General features: G+C 41.5%; 1 protein-coding gene across 5 annotated transcripts in view; it reads left to right on the forward strand.

Annotated features, from left to right (window-relative positions):
• Positions 1-23,296, forward strand: part of osbp (oxysterol binding protein) — a 44,582-nt gene that overhangs the window by 7,214 nt on the left and 14,072 nt on the right. For 3 of the 5 annotated variants that reach the window (XM_063009076.1, XM_063009078.1, XM_063009079.1), the window contains exons 2-14: positions 10,320-10,490; positions 12,126-12,334; positions 12,420-12,582; positions 12,910-13,021; positions 14,030-14,228; positions 16,143-16,254; positions 16,406-16,469; positions 18,139-18,306; positions 18,409-18,654; positions 22,035-22,155; positions 22,302-22,405; positions 22,919-23,014; positions 23,100-23,293. In XM_063009076.1, the coding sequence (XP_062865146.1) occupies positions 10,357-10,490; positions 12,126-12,334; positions 12,420-12,582; positions 12,910-13,021; positions 14,030-14,228; positions 16,143-16,254; positions 16,406-16,469; positions 18,139-18,306; positions 18,409-18,654; positions 22,035-22,155; positions 22,302-22,405; positions 22,919-23,014; positions 23,100-23,293 (1,922 nt within the window). In that variant the 5' untranslated portion in view covers positions 10,320-10,356. Of the gene's footprint in view, positions 1-10,319; positions 10,491-11,911; positions 11,985-12,125; positions 12,335-12,419; positions 12,583-12,909; positions 13,022-14,029; positions 14,229-16,142; positions 16,255-16,405; positions 16,470-18,138; positions 18,307-18,408; positions 18,655-22,034; positions 22,156-22,301; positions 22,406-22,918; positions 23,015-23,099; positions 23,294-23,296 lie in introns of those variants that run through there. The other 2 variants (XM_063009077.1, XM_063009080.1) reach the window with 2 other exon arrangements.

Raw genomic sequence — 23,296 nt, forward strand, 5'->3', positions numbered from 1 at the left:
ATACTACACTTCTGTACTAGCTAGTATGTAAGTGTAGTATTCAGAGTACAGCGCACTATACTACACTTCTGTACTAGCTAGTATGTAAGTGTAGTATTCAGAGTTCAGCGCGACTATACTACACTTCTGTACTAGCTAGTATGTAAGTTGTAGTATTCAGAGTACAGCGCACTATACTACACTTCTGTACTAGCTAGTATGTAAGTGTAGTATTCAGAGTACAGCGCACTATACTACACTTCTGTACTAGCTAGTATGTAAGTGTAGTATTCAGAGTACAGCGCCACTATACTACACTTCTGTACTAGCTAGTATGTAAGTGTAGTATTCAGAGTACAGCGCACTATACTACACTTCTGTACTAGCTAGTATGTAAGTGTAGTATTCAGAGTACAGCGCACTATACTACACTTCTGTACTAGCTAGTATGTAAGTGTAGTATACAGAGTACAGCGCACTATTACTACACTTCTGTACTAGCTAGTATGTAAGTGTAGTATTCAGAGTACAGCGCACTATACTACACTTCTGTACTAGCTAGTATGTAAGTGTAGTATTCAGAGTACAGCGCACTATACTACACTTCTGTACTAGCTAGTATGTAAGTGTAGTATTCAGAGTACAGCGCACTATACTAACACTTCTGTACTAGCTAGTATGTAAGTGTAGTATTCAGAGTACAGCGCACTATACTACACTTCTGTACTAGCTAGTATGTAAGTGTAGTATTCAGAGTACAGCGCACTATACTACACTTCTGTACTAGCTAGTAAGTAAGTGTAGTATTCAGAGTACAGCGCACTATACTACACTTCTGTACTAGCTAGTATGTAAGTGTAGTATTCAGAGTACAGCGCACTATACTACACTTCTGTACTAGCTAGTATGTAAGTGTAGTATTCAGAGTACAGCGCACTATACTACACTTCTGTACTAGCTAGTATGTAAGTGTAGTATTCAGAGTACAGCGCACTATAACTACACTTCTGTACTAGCTAGTATGTAAGTGTAGTATTCAGAGTACAGCGCACTATACTACACTTCTGTAACTAGCTAGTATGTAAGTGTAGTATTCAGAGTACAGCGCACTATACTACACTTCTGTACTAGCTAGTATGTAAGTGTAGTATTCAGAGTACAGCGCACTATACTACACTTCTGTACTAGCTAGTATGTAAGTGTAGTATTCAGAGTACAGAGCACTATACTACACTTCTGTACTAGCTAGTATGTAAGTGTAGTATTCAGAGTACAGAGCACTATACTACACTTCTGTACTAGCTAGTATGTAAGTGTAGTATACAGAGTACAGAGCACTATACTACACTTCTGTACTAGCTAGTATGTAAGTGTAGTATTCAGAGTACAGCGCACTATACTACACTTCTGTACTAGCTAGTATGTAAGTGTAGTATACAGAGTACAGAGCACTATACTACACTTCTGTACTAGCTAGTATGTAAGTGTAGTATTCAGAGTACAGCGCGCTATACTACACTTCTGTACTAGCTAGTATGTAAGTGTAGTATTCAGAGTACAGCGCACTATACTACACTTCTGTACTAGCTAGTATGTAAGTGTAGTATTCAGAGTACAGAGCGCTATACTACACTTCTGTACTAGCTAGTATGTAAGTGTAGTATACAGAGTACAGCGCACTATACTACACTTCTGTACTAGCTAGTATGTAAGTGTAGTATTCAGAGTACAGCGCACTATACTACACTTCTGTACTAGCTAGTATGTAAGTGTAGTATTCAGAGTACAGCGCACTATACTACACTTCTGTACTAGCTAGTATGTAAGTGTAGTATTCAGAGTACAGCGCACTATACTACACTTCTGTACTAGCTAGTATGTAAGTGTAGTATTCAGAGTACAGCGCACTATACTACACTTCTGTACTAGCTAGTATGTAAGTGTAGTATTCAGAGTACAGCGCACTATACTACACTTCTGTACTAGCTAGTATGTAAGTGTAGTATTCAGAGTACAGCGCGCTATACTACACTTCTGTACTAGCTAGTATGTAAGTGTAGTATTCAGAGTACAGCGCGCTATACTACACTTCTGTACTAGCTAGTATGTAAGTGTAGTATTCAGAGTACAGAGCGCTATACTACACTTCTGTACTAGCTAGTATGTAAGTGTAGTATACAGAGTACAGAGCACTATACTACACTTCTGTACTAGCTAGTTATGTAAGTGTAGTATACAGAGTACAGCGCACTATACTACACTTCTGTACTAGCTAGTATGTAAGTGTAGTATTCAGAGTACAGCGCACTATACTACACTTCTGTACTAGCTAGTATGTAAGTGTAGTATTCAGAGTACAGCGCACTATTCTACACTTCTGTACTAGCTAGTATGTAAGTGTAGTATTTCAGAGTACAGCGCACTATACTACACTTCTGTACTAGCTAGTATGTAAGTGTAGTATACAGAGTACAGCGCACTATACTACACTTCTGTACTAGCTAGTATGTAAGTGTAGTATTTCAGAGTACAGCGCACTATACTACACTTCTGTACTAGCTAGTATGTAAGTGTAGTATTCAGAGTACAGCGCACTATACTACACTTCTGTACTAGCTAGTATGTAAGTGTAGTATTCAGAGTACAGCGCACTATACTACACTTCTGTACTAGCTAGTATGTAAGTGTAGTATTCAGAGTACAGCGCACTATACTACACTTCTGTACTAGCTAGTATGTAAGTGTAGTATTCAGAGTACAGCGCACTATACTACACTTCTGTACTAGCTAGTATGTAAGTGTAGTATTCAGAGTACAGCGCACTATACTACACTTCTGTACTAGCTAGTATGTAAGTGTAGTATTCAGAGTACAGCGCACTATACTACACTTCTGTACTAGCTAGTATGTAAGTGTAGTATTCAGAGTACAGCGCACTATACTACACTTCTGTACTAGCTAGTATGTAAGTGTAGTATTCAGAGTACAGCGCACTATACTACACTTCTGTACTAGCTAGTATGTAAGTGTAGTATTCAGAGTACAGAGCACTATACTACACTTCTGTACTAGCTAGTATGTAAGTGTAGTATTCAGAGTACAGAGCACTATACTACACTTCTGTACTAGCTAGTATGTAAGTGTAGTATTCAGAGTACAGAGCACTATACTACACTTCTGTACTAGCTAGTATGTAAGTGTAGTATACAGAGTACAGAGCACTATACTACACTTCTGTACTAGCTAGTATGTAAGTGTAGTATACAGAGTACAGCGCACTATACTACACTTCTGTACTAGCTAGTATGTAAGTGTAGTATTCAGAGTACAGCGCACTATACTACACTTCTGTACTAGCTAGTATGTAAGTGTAGTATTCAGAGTACAGCGCACTATACTACACTTTTGTACTAGCTAGTATGTAAGTGTAGTATTCAGAGTACAGAGCACTATACTACACTTCTGTACTAGCTAGTATGTAAGTGTAGTATTCAGAGTACAGAGCACTATACTACACTTCTGTACTAGCTAGTATGTAAGTGTAGTATTCAGAGTACAGCGCACTATTCTACACTTCTGTACTAGCTAGTATGTAAGTGTAGTATTCAGAGTACAGAGCACTATACTACACTTCTGTACTAGCTAGTATGTAAGTGTAGTATTCAGAGTACAGTGCACTATACTACACTTCTGTACTAGCTAGTATGTAAGTGTAGTATTCAGAGTACAGAGCACTATTCTACACTTCTGTACTAGCTAGTATGTAAGTGTAGTATTCAGAGTACAGCGCACTATACTACACTTCTGTACTAGCTAGTATGTAAGTGTAGTATTCAGAGTACAGCGCACTATACTACACTTCTGTACTAGCTAGTATGTAAGTGTAGTATTCAGAGTACAGCGCACTATACTACACTTCTGTACTAGCTAGTATGTAAGTGTAGTATTCAGAGTACAGCGCACTATACTACACTTCTGTACTAGCTAGTATGTAAGTGTAGTATTCAGAGTACAGCGCACTATACTACACTTCTGTACTAGCTAGTATGTAAGTGTAGTATACAGAGTACAGCTTACTATACTACACTTCTGTACTAGCTAGTATGTAAGTGTAGTATTCAGAGTACAGAGCACTATACTACACTTCTGTACTAGCTAGTATGTAAGTGTAGTATTCAGAGTACAGCGCACTATTCTACACTTCTGTACTAGCTAGTATGTAAGTGTAGTATTCAGAGTACAGCGCACTATACTACACTTCTGTACTAGCTAGTATGTAAGTGTAGTATTCAGAGTACAGCGCACTATACTACACTTCTGTACTAGCTAGTATGTAAGTGTAGTATTCAGAGTACAGCGCACTATACTACACTTCTGTACTAGCTAGTATGTAAGTGTAGTATTCAGAGTACAGTGCACTATACTACACTTCTGTACTAGCTAGTATGTAAGTGTAGTATTCAGAGTACAGCGCACTATTCTACACTTCTGTACTAGCTAGTATGTAAGTGTAGTATTCAGAGTACAGCGCACTATACTACACTTCTGTACTAGCTAGTATGTAAGTGTAGTATTCAGAGTACAGCGCACTATACTACACTTCTGTACTAGCTAGTATGTAAGTGTAGTATTCAGAGTACAGCGCACTATACTACACTTCTGTACTAGCTAGTATGTAAGTGTAGTATTCAGAGTACAGCGCACTATACTACACTTCTGTACTAGCTAGTATGTAAGTGTAGTATTCAGAGTACAGCGCACTATACTACACTTCTGTACTAGCTAGTATGTAAGTGTAGTATTCAGAGTACAGCGCACTATACTACACTTCTGTACTAGCTAGTATGTAAGTGTAGTATTCAGAGTACAGCGCACTATACTACACTTCTGTACTAGCTAGTATGTAAGTGTAGTATTCAGAGTACAGCGCACTATACTACACTTCTGTACTAGCTAGTATGTAAGTGTAGTATTCAGAGTACAGCGCACTATACTACACTTCTGTACTAGCTAGTATGTAAGTGTAGTATTCAGAGTACAGCGCACTATACTACACTTCTGTACTAGCTAGTATGTAAGTGTAGTATTCAGAGTACAGCGCACTATACTACACTTCTGTACTAGCTAGTATGTAAGTGTAGTATTCAGAGTACAGCGCACTATTCTACACTTCTGTACTAGCTAGTATGTAAGTGTAGTATTCAGAGTACAGCGCACTATACTACACTTCTGTACTAGCTAGTATGTAAGTGTAGTATTCAGAGTACAGCGCACTATACTACACTTCTGTACTAGCTAGTATGTAAGTGTAGTATACAGAGTACAGCGCAACTATACTACACTTCTGTAACTAGCTAGTATGTAAGTGTAGTATTCAGAGTACAGCGCACTATACTACACTTCTGTACTAGCTAGTATGTAAGTGTAGTATTCAGAGTACAGCGCACTATTCTACACTTCTGTACTAGCTAGTATGTAAGTGTAGTATTCAGAGTACAGCGCACTATACTACACTTCTGTACTAGCTAGTATGTAAGTGTAGTATTCAGAGTACAGCGCACTATACTACACTTCTGTACTAGCTAGTATGTAAGTGTAGTATTCAGAGTACAGCGCACTATACTACACTTCTGTACTAGCTAGTATGTAAGTGTAGTATTCAGAGTACAGCGCACTATACTACACTTCTGTACTAGCTAGTATGTAAGTGTAGTATCAGAGTACAGCGCACTATACTACACTTCTGTACTAGCTAGTATGTAAGTGTAGTATTCAGAGTACAGCGCACTATACTACACTTCTGTACTAGCTAGTATGTAAGTGTAGTATTCAGAGTACAGCGCACTATACTACACTTCTGTACTAGCTAGTATGTAAGTGTAGTATTCAGAGTACAGCGCACTATACTACACTTCTGTACTAGCTAGTATGTAAGTGTAGTATTCAGAGTACAGCGCACTATACTACACTTCTGTACTAGCTAGTATGTAAGTGTAGTATTCAGAGTACAGCGCACTATACTACACTTCTGTACTAGCTAGTATGTAAGTGTAGTATTCAGAGTACAGCGCACTATACTACACTTCTGTACTAGCTAGTATGTAAGTGTAGTATTCAGAGTACAGCGCACTATTCTACACTTCTGTACTAGCTAGTATGTAAGTGTAGTATTCAGAGTACAGCGCACTATACTACACTTCTGTACTAGCTAGTATGTAAGTGTAGTATTCAGAGTACAGCGCACTATACTACACTTCTGTACTAGCTAGTATGTAAGTGTAGTATTCAGAGTACAGCGCACTATACTACACTTCTGTACTAGCTAGTATGTAAGTGTAGTATTCAGAGTACAGCGCACTATACTACACTTCTGTACTAGCTAGTATGTAAGTGTAGTATTCAGAGTACAGCGCACTATACTACACTTCTGTACTAGCTAGTATGTAAGTGTAGTATTCAGAGTACAGCGCACTATACTACACTTCTGTACTAGCTAGTATGTAAGTGTAGTATTCAGAGTACAGCGCACTATACTACACTTCTGTACTAGCTAGTATGTAAGTGTAGTATCAGAGTACAGCGCACTATACTACACTTCTGTACTAGCTAGTATGTAAGTGTAGTATTCAGAGTACAGCGCACTATACTACACTTCTGTACTAGCTAGTATGTAAGTGTAGTATCCAGAGTACAGCGCACTATACTACACTTCTGTACTAGCTAGTATGTAAGTGTAGTATTCAGAGTACAGCGCACTATACTACACTTCTGTACTAGCTAGTATGTAAGTGTAGTATTCAGAGTACAGCGCACTATTCTACACTTCTGTACTAGCTAGTATGTAAGTGTAGTATTCCAGAGTACAGCGCACTATACTACACTTCTGTACTAGCTAGTATGTAAGTGTAGTATTCAGAGTACAGCGCACTATACTACACTTCTGTACTAGCTAGTATGTAAGTGTAGTATTCAGAGTACAGCGCACTATACTACACTTCTGTACTAGCTAGTATGTAAGTGTAGTATACAGAGTACAGCTTACTATACTACACTTCTGTACTAGCTAGTATGTAAGTGTAGTATTCAGAGTACAGCTTACTATACTACACTTCTGTACTAGCTAGTATGTAAGTGTAGTATTCAGAGTACAGCGCACTATTCTACACTTCTGTACTAGCTAGTATGTAAGTGTAGTATTCAGAGTACAGCGCACTATACTACACTTCTGTACTAGCTAGTATGTAAGTGTAGTATTCAGAGTACAGCGCACTATACTACACTTCTGTACTAGCTAGTATGTAAGTGTAGTATTCAGAGTACAGCGCACTATACTACACTTCTGTACTAGCTAGTATGTAAGTGTAGTATTCAGAGTACAGCGCACTATACTACACTTCTGTACTAGCTAGTATGTAAGTGTAGTATTCAGAGTACAGCGCACTATTCTACACTTCTGTACTAGCTAGTATGTAAGTGTAGTATTCAGAGTACAGAGCACTATACTACACTTCTGTACTAGCTAGTATGTAAGTGTAGTATTCAGAGTACAGCGCACTATACTACACTTCTGTACTAGCTAGTATGTAAGTGTAGTATTCAGAGTACAGCGCACTATACTACACTTCTGTACTAGCTAGTATGTAAGTGTAGTATTCAGAGTACAGCGCACTATACTACACTTCTGTACTAGCTAGTATGTAAGTGTAGTATTCAGAGTACAGCGCACTATACTACACTTCTGTACTAGCTAGTATGTAAGTGTAGTATTCAGAGTACAGCGCACTATACTACACTTCTGTACTAGCTAGTATGTAAGTGTAGTATTCAGAGTACAGCGCACTATACTACACTTTCTGTACTAGCTAGTATGTAAGTGTAGTATTCAGAGTACAGCGCACTATTCTACACTTCTGTACTAGCTAGTATGTAAGTGTAGTATTCAGAGTACAGAGCACTATACTACACTTCTGTACTAGCTAGTATGTAAGTGTAGTATTCAGAGTACAGAGCACTATACTACACTTCTGTACTAGCTAGTATGTAAGTGTAGTATTCAGAGTACAGCGCACTATACTACACTTCTGTACTAGCTAGTATGTAAGTGTAGTATTCAGAGTACAGCGCACTATACTACACTTCTGTACTAGCTAGTATGTAAGTGTAGTATTCAGAGTACAGCGCACTATACTACACTTCTGTACTAGCTAGTATGTAAGTGTAGTATTCAGAGTACAGCGCACTATACTACACTTCTGTACTAGCTAGTATGTAAGTGTAGTATTCAGAGTACAGCGCACTATACTACACTTCTGTACTAGCTAGTATGTAAGTGTAGTATTCAGAGTACAGCGCACTATACTACACTTCTGTACTAGCTAGTATGTAAGTGTAGTATTCAGAGTACAGCGCACTATACTACACTTCTGTACTAGCTAGTATGTAAGTGTAGTATTCAGAGTACGGCGCACTATACTACACTTCTGTACTAGCTAGTATGTAAGTGTAGTATTCAGAGTACAGCGCACTATTCTACACTTCTGTACTAGCTAGTATGTAAGTGTAGTATTCAGAGTACGGCGCACTATTCTACACTTCTGTACTAGCTAGTATGTAAGTGTAGTATCCAGAGTACGGCGCACTATACTACACTTCTGTACTAGCTAGTATGTAAGTGTAGTATCCAGAGTACGGCGCACTATACTACACTTCTGTACTAGCTAGTATGTAAGTGTAGTATTCAGAGTACAGCGCACTATACTACACTTCTGTACTAGCTAGTATGTAAGTGTAGTATTCAGAGTACGGCGCACTATACTACACTTCTGTACTAGCTAGTATGTAAGTGTAGTATTCAGAGTACAGCGCACTATACTACACTTCTGTACTAGCTAGTATGTAAGTGTAGTATTCAGAGTACGGCGCACTATACTACACTTCTGTACTAGCTAGTATGTAAGTGTAGTATTCAGAGTACGGCGCACTATACTACACTTCTGTACTAGCTAGTATGTAAGTGTAGTATTCAGAGTACGGCGCACTATACTACACTTCTGTACTAGCTAGTATGTAAGTGTAGTATTCAGAGTACGGCGCACTATACTACACTTCTGTACTAGCTAGTATGTAAGTGTAGTATTCAGAGTACGGCGCACTATACTACACTTCTGTACTAGCTAGTATGTAAGTGTAGTATCCAGAGTACAGCGCACTATTCTACACTTCTGTACTAGCTAGTATGTAAGTGTAGTATTCAGAGTACAGCGCACTATACTACACTTCTGTACTAGCTAGTATGTAAGTGTAGTATCCAGAGTACAGCGCACTATTCTACACTTCTGTACTAGCTAGTATGTAAGTGTAGTATTCAGAGTACAGCGCACTATACTACACTTCTGTACTAGCTAGTATGTAAGTGTAGTATTCAGAGTACAGCGCACTATACTACACTTCTGTACTAGCTAGTATGTAAGTGTAGTATCCAGAGTACAGCGCACTATTCTACACTTCTGTACTAGCTAGTATGTAAGTGTAGTATTCAGAGTACAGCGCACTATACTACACTTCTGTACTAGCTAGTATGTAAGTGTAGTATTCAGAGTACAGCGCACTATACTACACTTCTGTACTAGCTAGTATGTAAGTGTAGTATCCAGAGTACAGCGCACTATTCTACACTTCTGTACTAGCTAGTATGTAAGTGTAGTATTCAGAGTACAGCGCACTATACTACACTTCTGTACTAGCTAGTATGTAAGTGTAGTATTCAGAGTACAGCGCACTATACTACACTTCTGTACTAGCTAGTATGTAAGTGTAGTATCCAGAGTACAGCGCACTATACTACACTTCTGTACTAGCTAGTATGTAAGTGTAGTATTCAGAGTACAGCGCACTATACTACACTTCTGTACTAGCTAGTATGTAAGTGTAGTATCCAGAGTACAGCGTAGTGCCAACAGGTAATTATTATGGGGTGGCAATAATCAATGACTGGTGGTGTGGTCTAATGTACAAGAGCAATAGTGTGAGAGTCAGTACTGACTGTTCCTGCTTTCCTAGTCGAGCTTTAATGTGCTGCTCTTGGCTTCTAAAGCCCATGAAGGATGTGCAGCTTGCTTGACTGTGGACAGTATTGTCTGTGTTCTGTTTAGAAGTCGTTGGACCCTCCAGACCGTTTGATTTTAAGTACATGACACAGTTTCCTTGTACCTAGTTTATGAGGGAGGTCGAACTAACCCTGTTAATGTAGGAACAGAGGAGCCCAGGTTTCAGAGGAAGCACGTGTTAGCCACATCTAAACGAACTGCGTCGTTAAGTAGAACATGTCTATATTTTGCCAGGTCCCGGTAGGCCTCGGTGAAGCCTCGGGGTGTGGAGATGACGGAGCCGAAAGCGGCCGCTCCGGCGGCGGGAGACACTTATAAAGGCTGGCTCTTCAAATGGACTAATTATATTAAAGGCTACCAGCGGAGGTGGTTCGTCCTCAGCAACGGCCTGCTGTCCTATTACAGGTGAGAACGCTGGTGTCTGACCCGGTACAGCCTCATCACGTTTCACTCGGTTAAACATCAACCAAATGTCTAAAGGTATCACCAGAAAGTCACATCCAGATGTTCCTGTAGCAGCATCTGCTTTTCTGGATCTGTGTTTGGACCATGACTGTGGGTATTCAGTAATACTGGTGCTAATATAATAAGGCCTGACTCACAGTCAGCTTTTGGTGGAGGGTGAGGTCAGAGTTCTGTGAAATATCATCTGTTTGTTTTCCATAGCAGACTCACCAAACTGGATTTATGGAGTTTATTTTGTACACAGGGCGAACAAATTTATCCTCGAAGGATTTTACATTCATTCATGTAATTATAAATATTCTGCTTTATTATAAATATCACTTCATTTGTAAGATGTTGCCACTTTATTCTGAATAAATAAATGTTGCTTCATCCACAAAGCATTTTAAATATAGTAGAAAAAAGATCCAAATTATTTCAATATATTTTGCAATTTAAAGCCTTCAGTATTACGACCTCACTGTCAGACAATGAATTATACGTTTATTTTTAAAATAGTTTAATTTTATTCTATGACTTTATTGTGTCCATTCTAGGATAAAAAAAAGATTTAAAGATTAAGATTTTATTCTATAAATTCTATGGTTACATTTTAAAAATGTTTGCTCTTGCATTTCTAGGATTTATTTTTAATAATATTATAACTTTATCCTGCAAAGTTTAGGATTTATTTAAAAAAATATTATGACCCTATTGTGTACAATTTATTATTTCATTTAAAAAAATTTAAGACTTTATTCTATAAATTCTATAATTTAATTTTGAAAATATTAGAACTAGTCTATAAATTCTATAATTTATTTTAAAAATATTAGGATTAATTTTATGATTTATTTGAAAAATGTTATACTATTCTACAAATTATATGATTTTATTTTTTAAAAATTCAAACTATTCTATAAATTATGATTTTATTTTAAAAAAAATTAAGACTTATTCTATAAATTAAATGATTTTAATTGGATTTATTTTAAATAATATAATATTAAATTATATTAAACTTTATTCTGCAAATTCTAGGATTTATTTTTTTTAAATATTATGACTACTGTACAATTTATGATTTATTAGGAAATATTAGGACTTCATTCTATAAATTCACTGATTTAATTTTAAAAATATAATTCTGTTGTGCAAATTCTAATATAAATTTTTTTTTCAATATTATGAATTAATTCTGCAAATTCTAGAATTTATCTCAAAAAATATACAGACTGTTGTGTATATTGTAAGATTTTATATATTTTTTAAATATTATGATTTTTTTGTTTTAATTGTAGGATTCTATTTTAAACAAAAATATTATGAATTTATTCTTGAAATAAAATGATGTTCAGTAGTTGTTTACATACGAAGGTCGTCCGTATGGTAGGTGCAGCTTAATAAATAATGAAGAACGTGTGAACCAGATGGGAGAACCTGATAAAGTGCTCGGTGAGTGTGTATGCGTTGTGCAAAAGTTTGCACACCCCTGGATAATTCCAGACTTGAACACGTGGACACCGAGGAGTGGACAGGAGTTAATCAGTGTGTTTAAAGCTGTCCACGTTCGGTTCTCTCCCCTCTTCCGTTCAGGACCCAGGCGGAGATGGGACACACGTGTCGCGGCACGATAAACCTGGCCACAGCCAACATCGCCGTGGAGGACTCCTGCAACTTCGTGATCTCCAACGGGGGCGCGCAGACGTACCACCTGAAGGCCAGCTCGGAGGTGGAGCGCCAGCGCTGGATCACGGCGTTGGAGCTGGCCAAGGCGAAGGCCGTCCGCATGCACGCCGAGTCGGGTCAGTCGCGCTGAAATACGCCAGTAAACCCGCCGCTAATTCAAGTCTCTTAGCTTCGACTCTCTCTCTCTCTCTCTCTACACAGACGACTCCGGGGACGAGTGTTCCACCTCGCCGCCCACTGCGGGACAGGGACTCGGGACTCGGAATTCGGAGGTGCAGTCCACGCTGAGAACTCTGGGAAGCAAAGTGGAGGATCTCAGCACCTGCAACGACCTGATCGCCAAACACGGCTCCGCCCTGCAAAGGTCAGCGCCACGCCCATGTAGACCTTCTGTTCTCTAGTCCAGTACCTTAACCACTGAGCTACCACTGCCCTGTAAATACATTATTATTGAATGCAATTTAAACAATTGAGGGTTAAGAGCCTTGCTCAGGGGTCCAACAGTGGCAACTTGGTGGTGGTGGGGCTTAAACTGGCAACCTTCTGATTACTAATCAAGTACCGTAACCTCCGCAATTCATTCGTCACTCATGTAGCGCCGCGACCAGACAGCAGAGCCCGATGGCAGCTATCGGTTTAAAGGAACTGGCCAAATCTGCACCCCTACCTGATGCTGTGTGGTTTCTCTCAGGTCCTTGTCCGAGCTGGAGAGCATTAAACTGGGTGGAGAGAACGGCGATAAAATCCGGCAGGTGACAGAAAGAGCCACGCTGTTCCGCATCACCTCCAACGCCATGATCAACGTAAGATCACTAACACACGCTCACGCTAACCACCGCTGTTGTACTCGGAACGGAATAGCCAAAAGTATGTGGACGCCTGACCATGAGCTTAGGTTTCATTTATTACAAATATTAGCATTTTATAGTTATTATTTTTAATATTACTTTTGACTTTATAATGTAAATTTATACGTTTACTTTACAGTAAAATTCTAGGAGTTTTTAGTGTAATTTCTAAGACATCTTTTAAAAAATATTAAGACTTCATAATGTAAATTCTTAGAATTTTTTTTTAATTATGACTAGTGTACATTTTAGGAATAATTTTTATTTTTATTTATAACTTTTTTGTGTAAATACTAGGATTTATTTTTTTTTAATTATGACTTTATAGTGAACCTTTTAGGAATTTTTTTTTAATATTATGACTTTATGGTGTAAATTGGAGTAAATCCTAGAAATTATTTTAAATTTTTAAAAAAATATTATGACTTTATAATGTTAATTCTAGGATTTATTTTTAAAAAATATATAATTTTTAGTGTAAATTCTAGGATTTATTTAAAAAAAATACTGTGACTTTATTGTGTAAATTCTAGGATCATTTTTTAAAAAATATTACGACTTTATTCTGTAATTTCTAGGATTTATTTTTTAAAAATATTATAACTTTTTAGTGTAAATTCTAGTTTTTTTTTTATTTTATTTTTTATATTTGGACTTTATAGTGCGAATTCTTTGAATTTATTTTTAAAAATATTATGACTAGTGTTTTAGGAATTTTAGGAATTATTTTTTTTTATATATTATGACGGTATAAATTCTAGGATTTATTTTTTAAATATTACAATTTTATAGTGTAAATTCTAGGAATTATTTGTAAAAATTTTATGACTTTATAATGTAAATTTTGGGATTCTTAAAAGAAATATTATACATATATTGTGTATTTTAGGATTTATTTTTTAAAATGTGACTTTATAGTGTAAATTCTAGGATTTAATTTTTAAAATGTTATGATGTCTTTAGGCGTGCCGTGACTTCCTGGCCTTGGCTCAGGCTCACAGTAAGCGCTGGCAGAAAGCTCTGCAGGCCGAGAGGGAGCAGCGGGTTCGACTGGAGGAGACCCTGGAGCAGCTAGCAAAGCAGCACAACCATCTGGAGAGGGCTTTCAGAGGAGCTACCGTCCTGCCCGCCTCGTCCAGCAACCCAGCAGCGGATAGCAAAGGTGCGCAGACACACTTACGATCACGGACGCAGACGTGGCCAGTCATGTCTGGGTTCGAATCTCAGCGGTGTTGGGCTAGCGTATTAAACCGCTGTGCCACCTGAGCACGTCTGCAGGACTGGAGGTAAAAAGTGCAGATCAGAACGGTCCTATAGAGGCTCTTAGTTTATTGATCTTCAGCAGTTGTGCATCATGCAGAAGCACAGATAAGCGTGTACACGTTCCACTCGGCGCTGTTTACTGATCAATACACACACCAGGGTCAGGAAAAAGAGCAGTAATGAGTTTAAACATCTAACATGTTTATAGAGCAGCTTTCAGCCACTAGATTCATCAGGAACTGTTTATGACCTGTGTTTGATGAAGGATAAATAACTGAATAAATGACACATCTGACCCTTGAGAAGGTCCAAAGTCCAGCCTGTCCAGCATGTGGACAAATGCAGCTTCTGTGGCGCTGCATGATTTTGCATTTTGCCTCGAATAGCTCCACTGTTTATTCTGTTGAGGGCGAAGGTCACATAGTAGGTGGTATGATATGGAGTTTGTCAGGTTCTTTCCGGTTCTGTGTAGGTTTTCTCCAGGTACTTTAGTCTTGTCCTAATTCCCCAAATTATGCTGGGAGTCATGTGGAGTGAGTCAGTGAGTCGAACGAGTCAGTGAGTCGAACTAACTCATTAAGTTAGTGAATCTAATGAGTCGAGTGGACTTGAGTTGAGTTAGTGGAGTCATGTGGAGTGAGTCAGTGAGTCGAACGAGTCAGTGAATCGAACTAACTCATTAAGTTAGTGAATCTAATGAGTCGAGTGGACTTGAGTTGAGTTAGTGGAGTCATGTGGAGTGAGTCAGTGAGTCGAACGAGTCAGTGAGTCGAACTAACTCATTAAGTTAGTGAATCTAATGAGTCGAGTGGACTTGAGTTGAGTTAGTGGAGTCATGTGGAGTGAGTCAGTGAGTCGAACGAGTCAGTGAGTCGAACTAACTCATTAAGTTAGTGAATATAAAGAGTCGAGTGGACTTGAGTTGAGTTAGTGGAGTCATGTGGAGTGAGTGAATAAGTCAAATGAGTCGTGTGAGTTAGTCGAATAAGTCAGTGAATCGAATAAACTAATAAGTCGAATGAATTAGTGAGTCGAATGAGCTCATGAGTCAAATGACTCAGTGAATAGAATGAGGCCAGTGGACTGTTATCATTTGGAGTGTGTGAATAAGTCGAGTGAGTGCGTCGAGTGAGCTTGTGAATCGAATGAGTCAAGTGTACTGAGTTGAGTTAGTGGAGTCATGTGGAGTGAGTGAATAAGTCAAATGAGCAAGTGAGTCGTGTGAGTGAGTCAAGTAAGTCAGTGAGTCGAATGATTTAGTGAGGCGAATGAGCCAGTAACTCTAATGAGTCAATGAGTCGAATGAGTTTGTGAGTCGAATGAATCAGGAACTTGAATGAGTTTGTAAGGCAAACGAGTCAGTGAGTTGAGTGAGTTAGTGAGTCAAACGGGTCAGTGAGTCGAATAAGTTAGTGAATCGAATGAGTCAAGTGTACTGGGTTGAGTTAGTGGAGTCATGTGGAGTGAGTCGAATCAGACAGTGAGTTGAATGTGTTAGTGAATCGAATGAGTCGACTTGACTGAGTTGAGTTAGTGAAGTGATGGGGAGTGAGTCGGATGAGTCAGTGAGTCGAGTGGGTGTGTCGGTGAGTATGAACACGCGTGTAGAAACACACTACTCTTTTTGTATCCTTCCGCCGCCTCTTCTGACCCCTTGACCGAACAGTCTGAGTCGATGGTGCAACCACAGTGAGCTGATTCCCCCCCTGTTCTCCCTCAGGCACAGCCGGGCCAATAGAAACAGGAACCGTAAGCTTCAGTTAATAAGCAGTAATTGTGCATTAGAACGTGTTCTGTTTATTTATTAACGCAGGCTCGGCCTCGGCGAAGGGTGACGCCAGCGACGACGAGGAGAACGAGTTTTTCGATGCGTGCCAGGACGTCCAGGAGTTCATCACGGTCCCGGCCGACCCCAAATACCACAGGTCCTTTATCACTTCCTGTCGTCGTGTGCTCGTGTCGTGTTCGTAATCCTTCCTTCCTCCCCCGTGTTTGGACTGGTGTTATGTGAACGTGCGCCGGACCTAAGTGTTTGCCCTTTCTCGTCCTCTCACTCTGTCTCTGCGTCGCTCTCAGGAGGTCGGGCAGTAACGTCAGCGGGATCAGCAGTGAGATGGGAATGGACGACGGGACCACATCGGTAAGAGGTTCGGGCGGGTCTGTCCGAAAACCTAGTGATCTCTCTACGTAGAGGGCGTGTCTACATTCGTAGGTGCCTTAAAATGCTCCTACTGAGGCGCCGCAATTCTGAGACGGGGGAGCGTCCGACGCTCCCTCAGCGCTGAAGGCAATCCCAGAATTCAGTGCGGCACGACTTTTCTCACATTAAAAACTACAAACATGACGGACGAATGAAATGCGCAGTTCCTTTCTAATGGAGATAAACTCTCATTGATTTTAATCTGTATAAAGGTGCAAGCCGTAGCCTAGTGGTTAAGGCACAGGACTAGTAATCCGAAGGTTGCCGGTCCAAGCCCCGCCACTGCCAGGTTTCTGTTGTTGGGCCCTTGAGCAAGGCCACTGTAATGTAAGTCGCTTTGTATAACGGCGTCTGCTAAATGATGTAAATGTAAATTCGTGCTCGTCGGGGACGGTTTAACCGAATTCGGTACGCGGAGGGAGACGTTAGCTGGCGCGCCAGCGGGTTGAGCGGCCTGAGGCTAACTGCGTTAGCTTAGTACGCTAAAAGTGAGGTGACGTAATCGGCGTCTAAGTAGAGCGTCTAAATAATCTGCCTTATGAGTTCGATGTCTTATTGGAATCCTCTCTACTGAGCCGATAATTAATTTTGATCCCGATCCGATACCGAGTCTCAAACCGATCATTTGTATTTTCTAGATATTGTGTAGATAAGAACTGGATAATACTGTTCACACAGTGCACACTTCAACTACATTACAGTTATTCACATTAATCATATCAATCAATCATGTTTAACAACTGAATAGCTCTGCAGTGCTGTAGGAAAGAAATCGCCTGCGTCCAAGCTATTGCTTAATGTTCTTTTATTTTTACAAAATAAAAGTAAACAAACTTAGTGCAGCATTGTAGTAAAACTGGAACACTGGTTCCCTTTGGGGCTTCCATAGTGCACGGAATAGCGTGCTTGGCTGACGCGATGACTCTGGCTGTCCCGCAATTTGGTACCGTAACAGAAGAAGTTAATAAAGTGTTAAACGCTCCCGACACTTAGTGAATATAGCGTGAATTTATTTCTTTATTAAGCGAGTGCATCGCCACGACGCTCGGTTACATAGCTAAGCCAATCGGAGCGCTCGATACTGAGATGTCGTTCAGTCTTGTAACACGTGAACTGGTAACAGCTGTACGCCATGGTCCTGAAGTTTTCATACTGGGATTAAAAGTTATCGTTTAGTAAACCGGAGTGATCCTGGACTCACACGCCGTATAGACAGTAAAATCGTACAGTAATGAACGCGGCTCTGCTCCCACCGCCTCGTGAAGCGCTCGCGTCGCGGACGTTACACTTAAAGTGTGATCGGGATTAGGATCGGCTTTCTTAAAGCCGATACAGATCAGTTAAAATCTTTGAGATCGGATCGGGACATCCCTAGTTAGGGGCCTTGCTCAAGGGCCCAACAGCAGCAAGCAGGCAGTGGTGGGGTTTGAACCGGCGAACTGATTTCTGATTACTAGTCCTGTACCTTAACCGCTAGGCTACAGCTGCCCTCTGATCAGGCAGCTCACTGGGTTTTCCTGGATTATTTCCCCTTTATCTCCTATTTTAGTCATGTCCGATTCCCGATCGCGCATCTTTACGTATTTGCTTTCTTATCGGATGCCTTCAGCTGGACGAGCAGTCTTCAGCGTCCACTCTGGAGTCTCCTCAGTCCCAGGAGGTCGTGCCGGTGAGAAAGAGGCGGACCCGAATCCAGGACAAGCCCAACTACTCCCTCAACCTCTGGAGCATCATGAAGAACTGCATCGGCAAGGAGCTCTCCAAAATCCCCATGCCCGTGAGTCCGCGCCCGCCTCGCCTCGCCTCGCCTCGCCTCGCGCTCCTTTCCCCCTCGTGCTCGTCCGTGTCTCATGTCCCGTCCTCCCTCCCGCCCCTCCAGGTGAACTTCAACGAGCCCATCTCCATGCTGCAGCGCCTCTCCGAGGACCTGGAGTACTCGGAGCTGCTGGACAAAGCCTCCAAGTGCCAGAGTTCGCTGGAGCAGATGTGCTACGTGGCCGCCTTCACCGTCTCGTCCTACTCCACCACCGTGCACCGTACCGGCAAGCCGTTCAACCCGCTGCTGGGGGAGACCTTCGAGCTGGACCGGCTGCAGGAGAGCGGATACAGGTCACTGTGTGAGCAGGTACGGTCGGTCGGAGGCCTTGCTCACAGTCGGCGTTCCAGATCGTCCCGGTGGTTTTTAACAGGGTTGAAGGTCAGGGCGCTGTGTGTTACCGAACCATGTGGAGGAAAGGGAAATGGCCTTCCCCAAACTGTTGCCACATATTTGCCTCACAGCGAGAAGGTCCTGGGTTTGATTCCCAGGTGGATCGGTCCGCGTCCTTTCTGTGTGGAGTTTGCATGTTCTCCCTGTGTCTGTGTGGGTTTCCTGACCTTCTGGTGTACTGTCTGACCTTCTGGTAAACCGTCTGACCTTCTGGTAAACCGTCTGACCTTCTAGTGTAGTGTCTGACCTTCTGGTAAACCGTCTGACCTTCTGGTAAACCGTCTGACCTTCTAGTGTAGTGTCTGACCTTCTGGTAAACCGTCTGACCTTCTGGTAAACCGTCTGACCTTCTGGTAAACCGTCTGACCTTCTAGTGTACTGTCTGACCTTCTGGTAAACCGTCTGACCTTCTGGTAAACCGTCTGACCTTCTAGTGTACTGTCTGACCTTCTGGTAAACCGTCTGACCTTCTGGTAAACCGTCTGACCTTCTGGTAAACCGTCTGACCTTCTAGTGTACTGTCTGACCTTCTAGTGTACTGTCTGACCTTCTGGTAAACCGTCTGACCTTCTGGTAAACCGTCTGACCTTCTGGTGTACTGTCTGACCTTCTAGCGTACTGTCTGACCTTTTAGTGTAGTGTCCGACCTTCTAGTGTACTATCTGACCTTCTGGTGGACTATCTGACCTTCTGGTGGACTATCAGACATTCTAGTGTAGTGTCTGACCCTCTAGTGAACCGTCTGACCTTCTAGTGAACCGTCTGACCTTCTAGTGAACCGTCTGATCTTCTGGCGTCCCGTCTGACCTTCTAGTGAACTATCTGACCTTCTAGTAAACAGTCTGACCTTCTAGTGAACCGTATGACCTTCTAGTGAACCGTCTGATCTTCTGGCGTACCGTCTGACCTTCTAGTGAACCGTCTGTTCTTCTGGCGTACCGTCTGACCTTCTAGTGAACTATCTGACCTTCTAGTAAACAGTCTGACCTTCTAGTGAACCGTATGACCTTCTAGTGAACTATCTAACCTTCTGGTGAACCGTCTGATCTTCTAGTGTGCTGTCTTACCTTTTCGCGTACTGTCTGACCTTCTAGTGGACTGTCTGACCTTCTAGTGGACTGTCTGACCTTCTGGTATAGTTTCTGACCTTCTAATGAACAGTCTGACCTAGTGAACAGTCTGACCTTCTAGTATAGTGTCTGACCTTCTAGTAAACAGTCTGACCTTCTAGTATAGTGTCTGACCTTCTAGTATAGTGTCTGATCTTCTAGTATAGTGTCTGACCTTCTAGTAAACAGTCTGACCTTCTAATGAACAGTCTGACCTTCTAGTGAACAGTCTGACCTTCTAGTATAGTGTCTGACCTTCTAGTATAGTGTCTGACCTTCTAGTGAACAGTCTGACCTTCTAGTATACTGTCTGACCTTCTAGTATAGTGTCTGACCTTCTAGTATACTGTCTGACCTTCTAGTGAACAGTCTGACCTTCTAGTATAGTGTCTGACCTTCTAGTATACTGTCTGACCTTCTAGTAAACAGCCTGATTTTCTAGTATACTGTCTGACCTTCTAGTGAACAGTCTGACCTTCTAGTGAACAGTCTGACCTTCTAGTAAACAGTCTGACCTTCTAGTAAACAGTCTGACCTTCTAATAAACAGTCTGACCTTCTAGTATAGTGTCTGACCTTCTAGTATAGTGTCTGATCTTCTAGTATAGTGTCTGACCTTCTAGTAAACAGTCTGACCTTCTAATGAACAGTCTGACCTTCTAGTGAACAGTCTGACCTTCTAGTATAGTGTCTGACCTTCTAGTATAGTGTCTGACCTTCTAGTGAACAGTCTGACCTTCTAGTATACTGTCTGACCTTCTAGTATAGTGTCTGACCTTCTAGTATACTGTCTGACCTTCTAGTGAACAGTCTGACCTTCTAGTATACTGTCTGACCTTCTAGTATACTGTCTGACCTTCTAGTAAACAGCCTGATTTTCTAGTATACTGTCTGACCTTCTAGTGAACAGTCTGACCTTCTAGTGAACAGTCTGACCTTCTAGTAAACAGTCTGACCTTCTAATAAACAGTCTGACCTTCTAGTATAGTGTCTGACCTTCTAGTATAGTCTGACCTTCTAGTAAACAGTCTGACCTTCTAGTAAACAGTCTGACCTTCTAATGAACAGTCTGACCTTCTAGTGAACAGTCTGACCTTCTAGTATATGTCTGACCTTATAGTCTATGACTCTAGTGAACTGCTGACCTTTAGTACCTGACCTTTCTAGTAAACAGCCTGACCTTCTAGTATACTGTCTGACCTTCTAATGAACAGTCTGACCTTCTAGTATAGTGTCTGACCTTCTAGTAAACAGCCTGACCTTCTAGTATAGTGTCTGAACTTCTAGTAAACAGCCTGACCTTCTAGTATACTGTCTGACCTTCTAGTGAACAGTCTGACCTTCTAGTATACTGTCTGACCTTCTAGTATACTGTCTGACCTTCTAGTAAACAGCCTGATTTTCTAGTAAACAGTCTGACCTTCTAGTAAACAGTCTGACCTTCTAGTAAACAGTCTGACCTTCTAGTGAACAGTCTGACCTTCTAGTGAACAGTCTGATTTTCTAGTAAACAGTCTGACCTTCTAGTAAACAGTCTGACCTTCTAGTAAACAGTCTGACCTTCTAGTGAACAGTCTGACCTTCTAGTAAACAGCCTGATTTTCTAGTAAACAGTCTGACCTTCTAGTAAACAGTCTGACCTTCTAGTAAACAGTCTGACCTTCTAGTAAACAGTCTGACCTTCTAGTGAACAGTCTGACCTTCTAGTATACTGTCTGACCTTCTAGTATACTGTCTGACCTTCTAGTATAGTGTCTGACCTTCTAGTATACTGTCTGACCTTCTAGTAAACAGCCTGATTTTCTAGTATAGTGTCTGACCTTCTAGTATAGTGTCTGACCTTCTAGTAAACAGCCTGATTTTCTAGTATACTGTCTGACCTTCTAGTAAACAGCCTGATTTTCTAGTATACTGTCTGACCTTCTAGTGAACAGTCTGACCTTCTAGTGAACAGTCTGACCTTCTAGTAAACAGTCTGACCTTCTAGTAAACAGTCTGACCTTCTAGTGAACAGTCTGACCTTCTAGTGAACAGTCTGACTTTAAAGTGTGCTGTCTTACCTTTTCGCGTACTGTCTGACCTTCTAGTGGACTGTCTGGCCTTATAGTGAACAGTCTGACCACTTGTGGCTTCCTCTGTACACACACGTTTCAATTCACACTGTGGACGCTGTTTTTCCCGGCTGCAGGTCAGCCATCACCCACCAGCGGCGGCTCATCACGTCATCTCGGAGCGCGGCTGGACCCTGAGGCAGGAGATCACCGTAGCCAGCAAGTTCAGAGGCAAATACCTCTCCATCATGCCCCTAGGTAGGTGATACGCCCAGCGTTTCCTCATCGTACCGGACCCGCCGCGACCCTGACCAGGATAAAGCGGATGATAGAAATGGAATGAGATTCAGAATCTGCTTCTTTTAGCTCTTCAGGTGTAAATAAAAACCAAATTGTGGTTGCAGGAAGCATTCACTGTATATTCGAGAAGAGTAACAATCACTACACGTGGAAGAAGGTGACCACCACGGTGCACAACATCATCGTGGGGAAGCTCTGGATAGACCAGGTAACAACCATCACCACCTCACACCGGCACGCTGGTTTTATTTCAGTACTAAATAGTAATCTGGTAATAAAGTCCAGGGTGATGGCTGCTTATTATTCCTGCACTGGGCGGCTCGGTGGGCAGCACTGTCGCCTCACAGCGAGAAGGTCCTGGGTTCGATCCCCAGGTGGGGCGGTCCGGGTCCTTTCTGTGCGGAGTTTGCATGTTCTCCCCGTGTCTGTGTGGGTTTCCTCCCACAGTCCAAAAACATGCAGTCAGGTTAATACTGTGCAATAATCTCACGACAAAGCTATTTTTGAGGATTTAGGACCGCACTGAACCACAGCGAGTCATTTTCTCCGAACTGGAGGAAACTTGAGACTGTGATGTCGTCAGACATTTAAAAAACACTTAAATCTTCTACAGGGAAATTTAACACTAGTTTAGAGTGAGGCCAATAAAAAAAAGGATTTAGGACTTTACCGAACCACGGTGAGAGTCATGTTCTCCAAAATGTTCTCTCTCTTCGACCAGTCGGGTGAGATCGACGTGATAAACCACAGAACCGGAGATCGGTGCCACCTGAAATTCGTTCCCTACAGCTACTTCTCCAGAGACGTGGCCCGCAAGGTGAGTCCACCGCACTTGATATCATGGTGACGTTTTTTTATCACAGCCTCGCTCAGACGCTGCGTCCGTCGGCCTCCGTCCGCAGGTTACGGGTGTGGTGACGGACAAGGACGGCAAAGCCCATTACGTGCTGTCCGGCACCTGGGACGAGAAGATGGAGTTCTCGCGGGTGATGCAGAGCAGCAGGGGGGGCGGAGGAGAGAACGGCACGGAGGGTCGGCAGAAAACCGTCTACCAGACGCTCAAGGCTCGCGAGCTGTGGAAGAAAACTCCTCTGCCGTA

Source organism: Trichomycterus rosablanca, chromosome 14 (genome assembly GCF_030014385.1).
Source record: "Trichomycterus rosablanca isolate fTriRos1 chromosome 14, fTriRos1.hap1, whole genome shotgun sequence".
NCBI classification, from domain to species: Eukaryota; Metazoa; Chordata; class Actinopteri; order Siluriformes; family Trichomycteridae; genus Trichomycterus; species Trichomycterus rosablanca.